The sequence below is a fragment of the Sorex fumeus genome, unplaced genomic scaffold (assembly GCF_029834395.1).
Source record: "Sorex fumeus unplaced genomic scaffold, SorFum_2.1 ptg000043l, whole genome shotgun sequence".
Taxonomy (NCBI): Eukaryota; Metazoa; Chordata; class Mammalia; order Eulipotyphla; family Soricidae; genus Sorex; species Sorex fumeus.
In genome coordinates this window covers 42,162,521-42,179,027 of record NW_026606100.1, presented here as the reverse complement: position 1 = coordinate 42,179,027, position 16,507 = coordinate 42,162,521, and the positions used below count along the sequence as shown (strand labels likewise).

At 50.7% G+C, this 16,507-nt stretch overlaps 1 protein-coding gene across 42 annotated transcripts in view; it reads right to left on the bottom strand.

Annotated features, from left to right (window-relative positions):
* The window catches only part of TCF7L2 (transcription factor 7 like 2), a 202,336-nt gene extending 191,789 nt beyond the window's left edge, over positions 1-10,547 (bottom strand). For all 42 annotated transcript variants that reach the window (XR_008793359.1, XR_008793361.1, XR_008793363.1 and 39 more), the window contains exons 1-3: positions 9,848-10,547; positions 9,486-9,552; positions 9,011-9,135 (exon numbers count right to left, since the gene is read on the bottom strand). Coding sequence is in view for 39 of the 42 variants with exons in the window: in XM_056120409.1 (XP_055976384.1) it covers positions 9,011-9,135; positions 9,486-9,552; positions 9,848-10,036 (381 nt within the window). In the remaining 3 variants the exon portion in view is untranslated. The remainder of the gene's footprint in view (positions 1-9,010; positions 9,136-9,485; positions 9,553-9,847) is intronic.
* Between the last annotated feature and the right edge of the window lie 5,960 nt (positions 10,548-16,507).

Genomic DNA, 16,507 nt, shown 5'->3' with positions numbered 1-16,507 from the left:
TGCAACCACTGAAAAATCTCACCCTCAAAGGCCACAAAAATACTAGAAAACCCAGGTTGGTCTTTTCACCACTAAGCAGACGTAAAGAGGGGAATTTTTGTATTCCTATTCATTCACTCAGTTGAGAGGGGGCAAAAGAATGGGCCTTATTTTAAGTTGCAGGAATCACTGTGCTTTCCCCTTCGTTGAAAAAAAAAATCACATCAATTCCCTGAAAGGAGTTGGGAGTGGGGGCATGGGGGGGGAGGAAGACACAAAGCTGAGGTCACTTCCCTCTCCTAGGGACTCACCAAATGATATCAAGTGTTTTGGAGGTCAGACACAGCAAGAAATAAATTCGAGACCAAAACTCAGGGTCCTGCCCACCCTTTTAAACAAGTGTAACGGGTGTCTAACTTGCTAGGACACCGGCCATGGCTAGTGGGAACCGCGGGGCCACACCCTCCCTGCAGAAAATGAAATACCAGACACGTGATACTGCCCCTCCCCGCCACACACACACACACACACACACACACACACACACGCACACACACACACACATGCGCACACACACACACACAACTTAGCCAAAGCACCCCCCTCTTCACTTCTCCCGCCTCCTCCAGAAATGCTGCCATGACAAAAGTCTTGCCTTGAGACAGGAACAGGCTCCCCTCCTGTCTCCGTGTTCCATCAAATGTCTATTTACCCTCATTAATTTTTTCTTTTCTTCTCCTCAACCTGAAACCATCAGCTATGAGTCAGAGAAGGATCATTAACTTTTACAGCTTCCACACACATCCACCTACTCACAGTGGAGCTTCGGGAAAGAAGTTTTGACTTGCAGCACTGAGACAAAAATCCTCTAGTAAGGGAAATAAAAAAAAAAGGGCAAAACTCCCTTCAAGAAAGTCCTGTGGAACGTTTTGGGGGGCTCCACTTCTCTGCGAGGAGTTTAGATTGAACTTGGTGCTAGCAATAAGCACTTCTGGGTCGATTTTGGAGGACAAAACAGATGACTTCCTTTAAACATCAAAATATAATTAAAGTTCTTAAACTGGGGGGGGGGGGTAGGGGGGATGGAGGGGGGGTAGGGGTGACGGGGAGAGAGTCTGTACACAGGGAGCTAAAGCTTAGTGTCCTGTTCCTGCAAAGAAACCTACTTCTGGCAGCTGAAACCAATGGGCTAAAGTGCTGAGACATGTTCCTCACACAGCATTTTTCATTAAAAGTTGCTACACTAACACTCTCAAAATGATCTCCATCATTACTCCACTTAGCAGTCACAGCGCTCAACTCATAACGAATTAATTTGCATTAATGTGGGTTTCATGCGTCTTTCCCTGGGTATGCCACTGTGATTCAGGCTTAATAAAACTGACAGGACGATAACACAGTGCCTTTTATTTCACTTTCCAAAACAAACCCACCCACCCCACAGACCCACACAAACCCTCTCCCCTGCTTTTTCTTAAGCATTTTGCTAATATCTTTAATACATCATAATTGGCCCAGCACGCAGGAACCTAGTTATCTTCTCAGTAAATATTTATGGCATCCCTCTTTCCCATTCATTCTGCATTTTCTTAGGGAATCTCGCTGTAGCTGTAGCCGCCATCTGCAATTCATTGACTTTACAATTTACCACATGTTGGGATGGGAGAGGTCTTAGCTCCATTTGAATCACTACACAAATATGCAAGTGATTTATCGGTTTCAAGCTGAAGTCTGCAAGAGAAGGCCTCCACTTTTCCTGAACATTACTTCTTCTGGCAGACCATGAACAATTACAGTTCGTACTAATTAAGCTCTGTAAATGTGCTGTGCCCTGCTAATGCCTACCAGGCCTCAAATTTATTTTCATGATGCCAAACTTTCACGAGCCCGGTTTAACTCCTTGGGCGCTGACCTGCTTTTTTTTCCCCGAGCCTCCCACCCCGGCCCATTCTTCCCGCGAAGGCCAAACTGTCTGAGGCGACTTCACAACAGAAAAAGAATCCAATAAGGACAGGCTGAATTACCAGCCCGAAATCAGATGTGCCTAAGGAAGAAAAACCTATCCTGGGAGAAGCCAAGAACACCAGGGCTGATAACCCGTTCAAAGATCCCACAGCCCCATCTTTGTAATGAGCTGTTAAGGGATTCATATCTGTCCCTGAGGGCTAGTAAGTTTCTGCATTCCATTGATCGGAAAATAAAACCTTTCAGGCTTGTCTTTAAGTTTGGGCTGGAAGGAGGGAAAGATGTGGCCAGAATTGACAAACCCCTTGCCCGGCACCCCACTAAAAAAAATACCCAGTTACTGACACCCCCTCGGAAACCTATTCCTCCTAGAAAAGTCATCTGTTTGTAACACACACACACACACACACACACACACACACACACAAAACACACAGCCCACTTTTTTGCAAAATAAATTCCCCTGGGCAGGCAACTATCTTTCTCTCTCTCATCAAGGACCACACATGCACCCCTCCCCCACGATTTTCCCAGGACAGTCCGGAGGAAACCTCTCTGTCGGGGAATAGAGTGCCGGAATAGAGTGCCGTGGTAAGGAATGAAACCCGTTTTCCCTGAGCAAAAAAAGTCCCACTCCCCCCCACACCCCTGTCACCAAGGGACTACCAGTCCTCAGAGGAAACTTCCCAAGACACAACCCTTAAAACCCAGATTTTTGTCCTAGCACCTTATACTTTAAAAAAAAAATCTTTCTAATTAACCAAGAATCTTTTCTGCCTCCCCTGTCTGTCTCATTTTCTCGAACATCCCCCCTCTCCCCTTGCCTGAGCACTTTTCCCAAATGAGTGGCCTTTCCCCTCCGCTGGCTGGCTTGCTCTCTTCTATTAAATTCCTGTAATCAGCTCTCCATGCTGCACCCCGCCTTTTTTTCTTTCTTTCTTTCTTTCTTTCTTTTTTTTTTTTAAATCTTGACATAAACTGGTGCCCTGTGCCATGCCTGTCTGCCCTGCCAGCTCTGGGAACATCACGGAAATGAAAGAGCTGCCTCTCTCCCGCCAGGCTGCTAGAAACATCCCGAGATTATGCACAGTCACAAGCAAGAGACCGGCCTCCCACCCTGCCAAAAAAAAAAAAAGGGGGGGGGTGTAAAAGAAGTAAAACTGGTGGAAGAGAGGCAAAGACGCCAACACCGAAAGCAACTTTGCCCTTGAAAAACAGGCACTTGGGCAGAAGCCTGGCTGAATTTCCATCCCTGGGAGTCCTCCACAAACGTGTATAACAATAGCCTAAAGGGGAAGTACAAGTCAGCTGCCAGGGGGTGGGGGGGGGTGTGAGGCTGGAGAGGTGGGGGCCTGAGGAGAGGGGAGGGCAGCCTGGGCAAAGTGCTGGCCCCTGGCCCCACCCCCATCCCCTTGCTTATAATTAGTGCGAGAAATCTGAGCTACTGCCAATGTCTGCGGACCTTGAATATTATAAGGCCAACGTGGCGTCAAATATCTTAACATTCATAAGTGTTATGGGCTGTAAATAAAGCCGGGGGATTTATGACCGGGGGCACTTGCCAGCAAAGGACGGGGCACATTGCTCTCAGCAGACCTATTGAGGTGTGAGTTTGCCTCTGGTTGTAAAATTAACCATTTCCTTCACAAATGTGCTCCATTATAAGTCCGAGTTTAAAATTCACTTAAGTCGGGGGAGGGGAGGGGCGCGGGGCCCAGCAACAGTCATTCCCAGAAGCAAACTGAGACACTCACACACACACACCCCCACCACACACACACACACACACACACACACCATAGGAAATCACGGCCTGAGAATTCGACTTCCCCCCACCCCACCCCACCCCCATTCAAAACTTCAGAAACATGTCACCTCCAAGCAACTACAAATGCGGTTAAAAGATATTATCTCATTCCACTTACCAAGACTAAAAAGCTTACACCTACTTCCTTGGAAAGTGCTTATTTATTTGGCAACTCCACAGTTTCAAACACACACACACACACACACACACACAAAGGAGTAAACCACTCCAAGCCTGAGCCTCCTTCCCCTCCCCCAATATAATGTCATCCACTTCCTGTGCCGGGAGAGAGCATTTGCTAAATCCAGGTTGTCTCATACTTAACTGCCAATAAACCAACTTCCACATAACTTCCAGACAGCTGAGGAAAAGGTCCTCGGAGTTTTAGTCATGGTCCAGAAACACGCGTCCTCACAAAAGTTTGCAGCTGTCCTTTCTCTATACTGCATTTTTAATGGGATTCGGGGGCCCCTATCGTGAAACATCTGACAAAATATAAAATCCACTTGGATCCCTTCGCGTTGACCCACTGTGCACGGCGAAGAGAAAAGCCGCACCAGATCTCACCACTGAGCCGTGGAGGCACTTTCTGCAGGCACACAGGCACCTGGGGAGGGGTGGGGGGGGGGGGGGGGACGTAAGGCAGCATTCAAAACCTGCAAAGACCTCCCGGGTCCTCTCTTTAAGAGCACGGCTTCTGGTGCAACGCCTAAAATGCGAGTTGGCTACAGCCAATTCTGCTTCACTGGCACGCTGAATTGCACTGCTCACAGGACAGCATTCTGGATCTGCTCGCTCCCCGGAAACCTTCCTGGAACTTTTTCACAGCTTGCTAAGAACCAGAAAGCGGACCGGCTTCCAGCAGAGACTCTAAATGAAATCCGCATATCGGTCCAATTAAAAACCAAGGTGGAAAACCCCTAGCAAGAACCGGGGTTGTTTTCCTCACCGACCTTCCCTCCATCGGACAGGGGACATCCGCCAAACAGGGCCCTACGGCAGCCCAAAGTTTCCCCAAACACTTCTTAGGCTCCCAACTTGCCCCCTACGTTGTTTCTGGGTTTTCCACGAGCTTTCATTTCAACAGACTGCAAAGCGCTAGCATATTAAATTTATAATCATTAAAATATGACTTATTGGGTGAATGTTGAGCCCATAATCCATACTGCAGACATTAAACCTCAACCTATAAAGATTAGCACGGCATTAAGACAGTTGCCCTGAGATTGAAATCTAAACATGTTCGCCATAAATATTTCTGAAGGAGATGAAAAACAATTAGCATAAATACCAAAGAAGGGCAAGAACACCTGTTCTTTTTCAGGGCGATAAGCATTTTATTGTTCTCTATTTAAAATGTAATGACCTGTGTAATTACAGTAATATTACATTGTTATGTAGGGGCCTGGAATGTCACACTTTGAAAAGTGTTGTCAAAACAATCAGGGATAAAGTGGGGGGGGGGAGGTGGAGAAGAGGACAAGGGAAGGACCACCATTAACCCTTCACACTCCGTGCTCTCAACCTTTTGTATTAGGAAGGATTATGTTGTTTGAATGGGGAGAAAACATCCAATTTTCCCCGAGCCAGAAAGAGAAGTTGTTGCCCGGCTACATAAAACCCCAGTGAACAGGCCCCTCTCGGTTTCCTTGAAATGCTGGATTCCAAGTGGGAAAAAATGAATTCAAGCTGCTGCTTATTTATTTGTTCAGACTAGTAGCAAATAGCTCGGTTTAAAAAAAAAAAAAAAGACTTTGGAAAACAGAAGATTCCGAGTTCGAAAAACCAACTCCTGAAAGAGAAAATTGTCACGCCTAACTGGAATGGTTACCACCTTATTCCTATTTCTCCTGTTTGGCGGAGGGCAAAAAAAGAGAAATTGGACGCTGACTTTCTCCTACTACCTTCCAGATGGTAAAAGTATTCTTATCGTTCGTATACAAATGCTCCCTCCATTGTAATCCGTGTGCTCCTTCCCTGCCCAGCTACTCTCTTAATGCACCTTTGTATCTGAATCTGCCTGGTTAAAAAGCCATCCCTAGGACTGTATCAAAGGCTTAAATTAACGGTATCTTCTGTGTATCAGAGACGCAGACATCTTGGTCATTTTAAAACTATTACTCTATCAATCTTCACAGCGTCTTCAGCAATGAAAGCCTTATTCTTGGGAGAGTGACATTATTCACCACAAGCCGCCTGAATGACACTACTACATTCTTAAGGAGAAAAGCGGAAACCGGGGTTCCAAAGAGTTGGCTTTCTAAAGGATGCAGCTGCTTACAGGTACCTTCAAGTAACAGACAATGTTCCCCACAGACAAGGAGGGTTGGGAAAAAGAATAAAGAGAACTCTGCCGCCCCCCCCCCAAAAAAACCCACACTCTGTAGCACGGAGAATTTCGGATGAGCATATAAAAAGCCCGCTCTCTTGCCTATAGATTCCTCCGGCAGCTGTATCAAATCCGGAATTGCAAGCTGGCGCTGCGATCGAAAACGTCAGGAGTGACACACAACAGCCTCCCATCCTCATTTCCACCGGTCTGTGCAGCCCAAATAAATAACTTTAATTTGGGAGCACATAATCGAAGCCAGGTAACAGGAAGCAGGCAGAGGCGGGGCACACGAAGATGTCTGTGAGTGTTTGACATGCAAATACTAAAATTGCCTACTGAGTTCAGATATGTCTTCTCAAACTCCATCTGATGTCACAGCACGCGGCCACCCGCTAGGTCCACAATTAAAATAACTAGGGGCTGGCTCTTCCTGTAATGCCCACCAAGGGGACAGAACGTGGTGACGCCTCCCTTTTCACACCGGGAAATCATTTATTTGCCTTTAACAATTTCCTTGTATCTCTAATGACACCACAAACACAACTCTTCAAGTTTTAGGGGACTGCCTGGCCAAATAAGCAGCAGTTGCAAACGGGGAGTTCTGCAAAGAGCCAGCAGCCCAGCAAGCCGGCCACCAAAGCTCGCTGCTCAGAAAGCCTTTCAGATGGCTAAGTGGGTTTTAAAATAAAACCAAGGAGGCTTCCATGCAAGGAGGTTGGGGGGGGGGGAGGTAAGAAATTCTCAGGGTTACTCTGGAATGTTGTTGGTTTGGGCTGGCCAGTCCACCAGCCTTGGGAGCGAGTGAAATGCTCCCGGTTTAAGATCCCCACAAGCTCCCAATGGAAAAAAAATTTTTTTTAAAATACGAAAGAGCTGGGCTGTGCTTCTCTCCAACTGCAGCCGGTGGCCAGGGGCCCCGCAGCTGGACAGGGAAGGGGCCGGCGCTGCTAGAGGCGGTAGGGCTGAGTCGCAGGGCAGAAGCCCAGGCACCGGAGTGCGAGGGGTGAGGGGTGGCGGGGGATAATTATTTTTCTTTTCTAGCTATAAAAAAAAAATGACCGGTCTAGCATGCCCTTGTCATTTTTTTTTCCCGGGCCCAAAAAAACAAGTCAAACCTGATAGTTAATATTTTAATGCTTAAAAACACTTGTAGATCTGATCGACTCCGGCCAGCAAGCCTTTGGCCACTAGCACCGCGGCTGAACACTGGGTGCATTATTTCAAATCGCTATCTCGAGTTACCCAAAGAGAAGAAACAAAACTAGTGTGTGTAAATACAGAGTGGAGGGGAGGGGGGTGTGGGGTGGGGTGAGGGGGGGGAACCAAAGCAGAGAACCGGGCAAAAATGACAAGCCCGGAAACGGAGCACCAACGTCCAGAGGTTGGTAATTCAGGCTTTGGCCAGGCAAGCGCGCTGGGGGAGGGGGTTCAGGGCGAGGGCAGGGGCAGAGGCCGGTCCGGAGAGGGGATGAACCTTATTAATGAATGTCAGGAGTGGGCGCGGAGCTCCGAGCAACACCCCGCGCCGTCCTGGGAGCCCCGGAGTTTGACTGGACCCAGATGAGGCAGCTCCCTGCTTGGAAGGCCAGGCGCCCTGGGTCCCCCTCACCTTCTGCAGCCAGCCCCTAGGGCTCCTGCACCCTGGGGGGGAGGGTGGCCTGTCCCCACCCCCAGGGCCCAACCGAGGGTCTCCTCCGAAGCAGGCAAGCACAGACCTCGCTACCAACCTCTAGGCACCAAAACGCCCTTTTACAACACACACACACACACACACACACACCGAGTCTGCAATGAGGAGGCCATCCGGGTTGCACACCAACCCCAAACCCCGGCCGTGGGGGGCTCCCCGTCCCCCCGAGAAGCAGAGAGCCAGGCTAGTGCGCCCAGAACGCTGAGACCTCCCCGGCGCCCAGGGCGCTCCAGGCCCTGCGGGGTGACCCAAGGGGAGAAAAAAAATATATAGACTCCCAAAGACCCCCCCCCAAGTTTGCAGAGTTGGCAGCTTGGGGAGCGCGACCTTCCTGGGGGTCGGGGTGGGAAGGGGACCCCGAGAGCCGGCGATGGCCACTCGGACACCAAACAGATGAGCGGCCGACAGAGGCAGCCGAGGCGGTGCAGGGCCCCCCGGGCCCCGCGTGCGCCCCACTCCCTCCAGCGCCCGGAGGAAAAAAATCCTCATCCCCCCCCACCCCCACCCCCCAGGCAGCCCGCGCGCGCCGCCGGGCGCAGCACAGTCCCGCCCCGGGCCGCGGCAGCCAAGGGGTTAAGCAGGGAAAGCCCAAGACGGCCCAGAAGAGGGAAGGAAGAGAGCGAGAGCGAGGGAGCGAAAAGAAAAGAGCCACACAGTCCTCTTCCCAGGGCGGAGAGAGCAATCACAATCACCACCACCACTACTACCACCGGCACCGGCACCAGAACCGACACCAGCACCAGCAAGCAGGGGGAGGGGGGCAAACCTGGGCGGCATATAAAAAAAAAAAAAAGAGGAGGGGAGGGAAAAAAAAAGGCAGGGGAAAAAAAAAAACAAAATAAAAAGTTCTGCTGCTTTCCGCGCAACCAACCTCCTTCCTCTCCCCCACCTCCCCTTACTTTCCCACCCCCTCCAAGCCCCGCCACCGCACCCCCCAAGAGAGAGAGCGAGCGAGCCCGGCTGGGCCAGGAAGGACGCCCCCCACCCCACCCCACCCCTCAACCTCCCGAGGCGGCAGAGCCCACTGAAAGCGAGAACATGGCGAAGTGCAAACACACGCCGTCCACAAAAGGCAGCAAAAGTTTGCAGAGTTGCGGGCCGGGCCCGGGCGGGCGGGCGGGGGAGGGGCGCGCGCGGGGGGAAGGGGGAGGGGCGGGGGCCGCATGCGGGGGGGCGGCGGCGGCGGCGGCGGCGACGGCGGCGGCGGCGGCGGCGGCGGGGCGGGGCGGGCACTTACGGTCCGGGCGGTGGGCGAGAGCGATCCGTTGGGGAGGTAGGGGCTCGTCAGGTCGGGGATCATGATGAAGGGGTAGCCGGGATACGGTGGCCCCTTAAAGAGCCCTCCATCTTGCCTCTTGGCCGCTAACATGGCGGGGCGGCGGGAGAGACCGGGAGAAAACTTTTTTTAGAGCGTGGCCCGAGTGGCCGGCCGCCCCCCCCACCTTCATAACCTCCCCCCCCCCCACAGCACATGCATGCATACACACACACATACACGTACACGCATGCACACGCATGCACACGCGCGCACACGCGGGCGGGCCCCGCGCGGGGCTCCCCGCCGGCCCGGAGCAGGGCGCGGGGCGCCCGGGGGACCCCCCCCGCGGGACCCGGCGGGGGTGGGTGGGTGGCGGGGGGAGAGGACGTGGGAGCGGGGAGGTGGGGGGGTGCCGATGCAGGTCCCCCGGGGGGCGCGCGGGGGCTGGACTCACCTTCTTCCAAACTTTCCCGGGATTTGTCTCGGAAACTTTCGGAGCGAGGCGGAGGCCGTCTTTCCGCCTTCCCGGAGAGGCAGAGGTGGGCACGGGCGAGGTGGGCACCGAGCCACGCAGCAGGGCAGCGGGGGAGACAAGGGGGCATCGGCGGGAGCGGGGGGCGCGGGTGGGGGGAGAAAAACAAGGTTACAAGTTTCTGCCGCGGTGCCACTTCCATGCACCCGGCGCCCGGCCCCGCCGGCCCCGCCGCCGCCGCCGCCGCCCCCCGGCCTCGATTTCTCCCCGGGAAGCCCCATTTGCCAAAGCCCTGGGAAATAGATTTCCAAACCCCCGCCGGCCCGAGGGGCTTTTTTTCCTACCTCGGAATCGGAGGAGCTGTTTTGATTCGTTTCTGATTCATTGACGAGAGACGATTTGACATCGGCTAAATCCCTCTCCGCCGAGGAGTTTTCGGAGCTCTTCTCCTCCTGCTCGCCCTCGTCTTTGAAGGAAATCAGTTCGTCGTTGGCGCCTAGGTCATCTCCTCCACCGCCGTTCAGCTGCGGCATTTTTTTTTTCACCCACCAGCAGCAATTTTGGAAGAAAAATGAAGGAGGAAGAAAAGCCAAAAAAAAAAAAATAATCCCCCAAAAAAGTTTCCCCCCCCCCGAAAAAAAAAAAGATTTTGCAAGAAAAAGACGAGTCCAAGGTGAACTTTTTTTTTTTCTCTCTGCTTTGGGGTCTTTTTCTCCTGGGGAGGGGAAAGAGGGAGGAGGGGAGGGGAAGGGGGGGAGATCTTCTGCACGCGTGAGTTTAGGTTTCTTTTTTTTCTCTCGTTCCCAAGGATCCGATCAATGTGCAAAAAAATAATAAATAAAAAAAAAGGGGGGTAAAAAAAAAACACCAACAACAACAAGAAGTCAGATATAAAGAGCAAAGGGGGGGGAAGCCGAAGATACAGGAGGAGCTCGTGCCGCTCGGATTTGAGTGAGTTGAAGTTAGACTGAGAGCTTTTCAGTTCAAAGGCGGCGCTGATTGACAGATAGAAAAAGGGGGATCGAAATCCGGAGGAACGGAGTAGTCTGGGAGCGGAGATTATTGACAGGGCGAGAGGAACACACTCGCTTAATGAGATGCCGGGGGGCGGGGCCGGGCCGGTGACGTGTGCATAAATAAACAGCCGGGGTGGGCGGGGCGGGGGCGGCTAACAATGATCCTTTCGGGCGCCGGGAGAGGGAGGAGGGAGGGGAGGAGGGGGAGCGGCGCGGGGAGGAGTGTGCAGGGGGAGCGGCCTGCCTGCGCCCGGGGTGTGTGTGTGTGCGTGTGCGTGTGTGTGTGTGTGTGCGCTTGTGTGTGTGTGTTGTGTGCGTGTGTCCGGGCTAGGGGACCCGGGCTGGCTCCGGGAGGGCGGGGAGGAGTGGGGGGGGGGGGGTGGAGGTGGGGACGGGGGGGGGGGGCGGTTTCAGAAAGACAATGCGGGGTGGGAGAGGAGGGGAAAAGGGGGTGGCGACCGAGTCAGGAATCCGCGCTCGGAAAGGCGGAAGGAAAGCCCACTCGGGGGGCGGGGATGGGGAGAGGCCCCGGGAAAAAAAAAAAGTGCACTTTAGAAATATTAGAAATTAGGCTGCAAGCGGGGAGGGGAGGGGGGAGGAGGAGGGAAGTGTGGTGGAACCGGGCAGCGCTGGAGTGGCTTGAGCCCGCAGTGAAGTCAGCCCCGTCCTGGGGCGGGATGGGACAGAAGTGGTGAGAAAGAGCAGCCCTCCACTTTGGGGGAGCCCCGGGAAGTGTGGAGGCCCGGCTGGCCGCAGTTCCTGGTCAGCTGCAGTGAAAGGAACTATTAACCCACGCTGCCTCCCCGCCCCTTTTTGTTTATTAATAGTGAATCGTTTCATTAAGTGTTTAAGGCTCCGTAGAATAAATACGCCAGTGTGACTTTTTCTTCACCACCACCCCCCACCCCCCGCCCCGCCACCAAAAAATAAATAAATAAAATACTGTAGGACTCCTCGTGGATGGACATGATAAATATCCTGGGGTGCTGGGGGGGAGGGGAAGGGGGGGAGACACATGATTCTTTTCTATGGACAGGGGGGGATCTTTTTGTTTTGTTTTGAAACTGCCATCATCGGAGGTGGTAGGAAATGAGAACAGATTCAAAGTCCTTTCTGACTTTGTAGGCGTCTAAGTTGGGGCGTTAACACGGCCAGGGAAAATAAAACTGAAAGTTCATCAGCTTTGCATGAGTGAGACTGGAGTTCTTCCTCAAAGGGGGGTCCAAGAGATGAACCCCCAAGGGTCAACCCGTAATCAAGGTGCAGATGCGCCCCCTCCCCCCAGGCCTGACACTGTTAGCCTGGAGGGTGCTGAACTGAGAGGGAGGAGATGGGAAATTGGGCTAGAAAGCTGCTATTTGTTGATTTTCAGGCACTAGCCTGAGGGTCAGTTAATTGCTACAAAGTGGGGAACACAATTCCGTGTAAGGGGCAAAGGCCTGCTGCCCTCCCAGTATTCCTGGAAGAAGCAAAACCACTTCTTTTAGCAACTATCCCTTGAGGAGTGGGAAAAGGGGGCCAAGAGTGGAGAGAGGGGGGAAATTAGCAAATTATCTATTAGAAACAGTGTCGTCTAGAGTCTGTGATGTATAAAGTATCCCATTCATCCCTGGGGGGTGGGGGTGGGCATCTAACTTGCTTTTCACTTAACTTGGTTCATCCTTACCTGAGGTTTCCAAAAGAAAGTGAATTTGCCATGTAATAATTTAGAGAGTTTGGGGTTTCAGCAAAACTGTTTTAGAGGCGAGGGTCTCAGGAAAAAAAAATTGCTAAAAATAATGATACCAAGATTGACAAGGCCAATGAATTCCCCTGCACAGGGAAAAAATTCACAACCGCATTTGCACACGAAAGAGTAAGATACGGGCAAAATAAAAAATGGAGGTGGGGGGGGGGCACCAGAAGAGAATCACTGTAACTCCCAACTTTAATATTAATCAGAAGTAGGGTGAGAAGGAGCCTGAAAAGAAGTAAAACAAATGTGTACATTTAATCAGACAGGATTGCATAGGATACAAAGCACAGGGCTAATTAGTCTCAGCAGGTAGGACTAACCTTCAGACTTCATAAATAAATAAGGCGGGCGCAGTGTCTGCGAGGGAGTGGAGACAGAAAGGGGATTATTTCAAGACACCAAGTAAAAACATGAAGAATGAAATGCTTCACTGTTAAATCCGTGTACAAATGGATTTAACAGTTTCCTTTTTTTCACTTGCTTGCCTTTAGATTTACACATTTAGCAAGTGTCCATACCTTTTCACACTTGCTAATTGTCACCTGTATACTTAGTGTGACTGAATCTGTCTGTGTACAACACAGGCTTCCCTAAGACCCATCGCAAGAGCTTATTTAGACTGGAACACATTTATAGTAACTCAATTTTATGGCAATTTCTTTGTCCTGTGCAGTGGTTTCTGGGTTTTGTTTTGTTTTTTTTCCCTAACCTAACAGATCTGAATGAAGTTGGATAATGAGGTCTTCTCTGCCCCACAGGACTACCTGGATACTAAAAACTCATAATTATTTATACTGCACAGCGATTCAAAAGCAGGTGCTTATATTGCTTTTAACATTCTGGACGACGTTTGTATTGTATCGCAATACTGAGGATTTCCAATGATTACTGGGAACCTGATTCCTTTGGACATATCCCTATACTTCTCATTCAGAAAAAAAAAAACTCTTGAATTTTTCCTTCGTTAAATCACTGGTTTAATTAAGCAATTAAAAGTTATTCCATAATAGCTCATGTGCCACATTTAATTTCATTGCTCAGTGCCATAAAAAAAATTTTTTTAAAGACTTGGGGAAGGCAGCCAGCAAGACCTTAGAGGGTCTATAGCCCCCAGTCTCCGCATGAGTGTTAGATGGAGCCAGGAAGCTGCAGTTGGCAAAAGAAAGGTAATGTGGTTTTTATAGGTCAGGTTGGCTCACACTGTAGCCATGCAGTGTGCAGATTTGGGTGGGAAATAGTTCTTGTATTATTTTTTATCCCCTTCCCTTCCCTTGATGCAGTCACCGAGATTTGTGTATATCACTGGCTTTGGCTGGGAGTCCCACCCTGGGCTGTGATGCTTGCACACTGCACGGTGGTGCTGAGCTCTGCGACCCTTCAGTTGCTGTGCTTGCTTGCACACCTGCTCGCCAGAGTTTGTACTTCCTGGCCATGGCACTGGTGCATCTTTTTATTTGCAGTGCTTGCTAGGGGTCACAACCTCTTGGCGGGACTCACACACCAGTGAGACCGCTCGAAATTTCTCAAGGTACTGCGGATACAGATAGCAGGAGCTGCCGGGCTCAAAGAACAGAGCAATCAGGATTGTACATTTGCATGTGGGATGCCCGGGAACTAAACTCAAAACCACTGGCTTAGGGCTGGAGCAATAGCACAGGGGGTCGGGCATTTGCCTTGCACGCAGACCCAGGTTCGATTCCAACCATCCCATAGGTCCCCTGAGCACCTCCAGGAGTAATTCCTGAGTGCAGAGCCAGGAGAAACCCCTGTGCATCGCTGGGTGTGACCCCAAAAGCAAAACACACATACACACACACAAAAAAAAAAAAAAAAAACCACACAACCACTGGCTTGCCAGACAGGTGCCTTAAGGGTCCTGCTCTTCCTCCGGGCCCTGGTGTGGGATTCTAAACAGCAGCTGGCTTTATGGAGGTGTTGAGGCACCTTGTGTGTGTGTGGGGGGGGCACTTTCGACTCCTGGGGTTGGTTTGTTCACAGTGCCAGAAGCCCATGCCTCATGAATGTAAGGCAGGTGCTCAGTGACGGCCTCAGCCCACCTCCTGGTTTAAAAACGCCACTCGCTCTACCCAAGAACAGGGGTTCTGAAAACAAGAGGAGGAAACCAAACCAGCTCTGATGTTGCCTAAATCAGGTTGTTTTGTCCCTTTGGTCTCAATTATCAAAAGATGAAGGAGAAACTGAGACCTCTTCCCTTGGACCCTTTTCCAGGGACCAACCCACGTCCTGAGCTCCTGGTAGTCTCACCCTCACCCTTACTGTTCCACCTTCTCCACATCCCTGCCACTGCCTTCAGCACCTTCATTTCTACGGCCTCCCCGCCTCAGCTGTTTGTCTCTCTCGTAAAACTCTGTGGGCCTATGTTGAAAATAGTCATCATCATTTTTCCTTTAAAATTGCAGCACATAGGGACCAGAGAGAGAGGAAGTACGTCAAGTGAGACACTTGTCTTCCACATAGCCAACCTGGTTTGGATCCGCGGCATCCACCCTGGTCCCCTGAGCTCTGCCAGGAGTGATCCCTGAGCACAGAGAAAGGAATAAGGCCTGAGTACTGCTGGGTGTGGCCCCAAGGTCAAATAAATAAATAAATAAATAAATAAATAAATAAATGCATACATACATACATACATACATACATAAAGGGAGGTGAATAGACACTCTTTCTCCCAGGACTACTTCCTGCTTTATCCTGTTTGGAAAACCTGAAGGACATTTCCATTTATGTCAATCACAATCCCAAGGAGTTGTCCGTGGGGGGTGTATCCAGTTCCCTCCAAAATACAGGAATTGGCTTAAAAGGAAGGGCAGAAATAAATAGGCCGTAGACGTGTTATCCGTGTGCCTGAGACCCATGCGGCAGGCGAAGTGGTTGCACAGAGTTTTTCTTTTTCTCTTAGGTCCTTTGAACACTCAGAGAGTTCTTGAATCTATTGTTTTAGTCCACGCCCCAGTTGTGCTAACAGGTCCAGCAACACACCAACAAAAGGGGCAGCCCACCACGTCGAGTAAAGCTGGACTTGGGGGTTTTGGAAAAGGGAGGAACATCTGCATAGATTCGGTGGAGAAGGAAGAATGGGTGCTGACAACAACTGTTACTCAGCTCCCACAAGCACGCACCAAGACTATCAAATTCCCTTGGCATCAAGGCATGCACACACGTGTTCCGAGACACGTCCTGTGTGATTGTTCTTTAAAGATCCAGGGCTGGACTTATCTGTGCTGGGGCACACACCATGCAGAAGGACCAAAAAATTTTAAAAAATTTAAAAAAATAAAAATCTGGAGACATAAGGAAGCTATAAAATAGGGAAATGTTCCAAAGCCAAAGTCCTGATTGCACCGTGAGATGTTCTGTTTGCTTTTGTCTGCGTGGGTGATGGCTCCTTATTTGGACCTTGAGGGAAGCTCCTCCCTTAGCCAACACAGAAACACTAAAAATCAGATGCTGGAGTGAGTTCGACCTTCTCAGGAGGAAGAGACCAGCAAAAAAAAAAAAAAAGACCCACTTTCCAGCTAGCCTTTGCCTCTCCCTCCACAGAGAACCTGTCCAGGGTGCACACACCCTCTTCCAAGCCCCCTTAGATCCCCTGCTCTGGCCTGGCCTTCTTTCTGAACTGTCTGCTTCGATCACCTTGCTAATGACAGGTCCAGGATAATAAAATGATGATAATGCCTCCTGATGGAGGGTATGCGCAGACACGTGTGCTTGTACACTCCTTCCCGCCTTCACATGCTGATCACTTCCCAGCATAGGCGTGTGTGACAGGCGCCGCCTTTCCAAAGCCATCAGTCCTCCATAAACATCCCTTTCTTATTGACAAGATGTCTTTTAAGCCTAATCGTAAATGGAAGAAGGCCAATAAAGGAAACATTTACTGCATAACTTGCCTTATTTTGGGGTGGTGTCTGAGTCCTTTCGAGCGATCTCTAGAAGATGTTTTTCGGCCTAATTTGCTCCCTAGAAATTTCGCTTGCTACAGTTCTACATCTATGACGTTTTATTGCCTGGAGCCAAGTCTGCATAAGAACTTTCTTTAAGATACACTTATCCTAATGCCAGGCTACAGGAACCGGCTGCTTGATGCTGAATTATTTCTGCTACCCCATACACAGGGCAGAGACCTCCCTATAGTCATTGCCATCGGGTAGGTCTAAATGTTTGGAAAGAGGGAGGGGAAGAGGCAGGGAAAAGGTGAAAAAGTTTCATGGAGGTTGATTCAGCCGAAGTCTTCA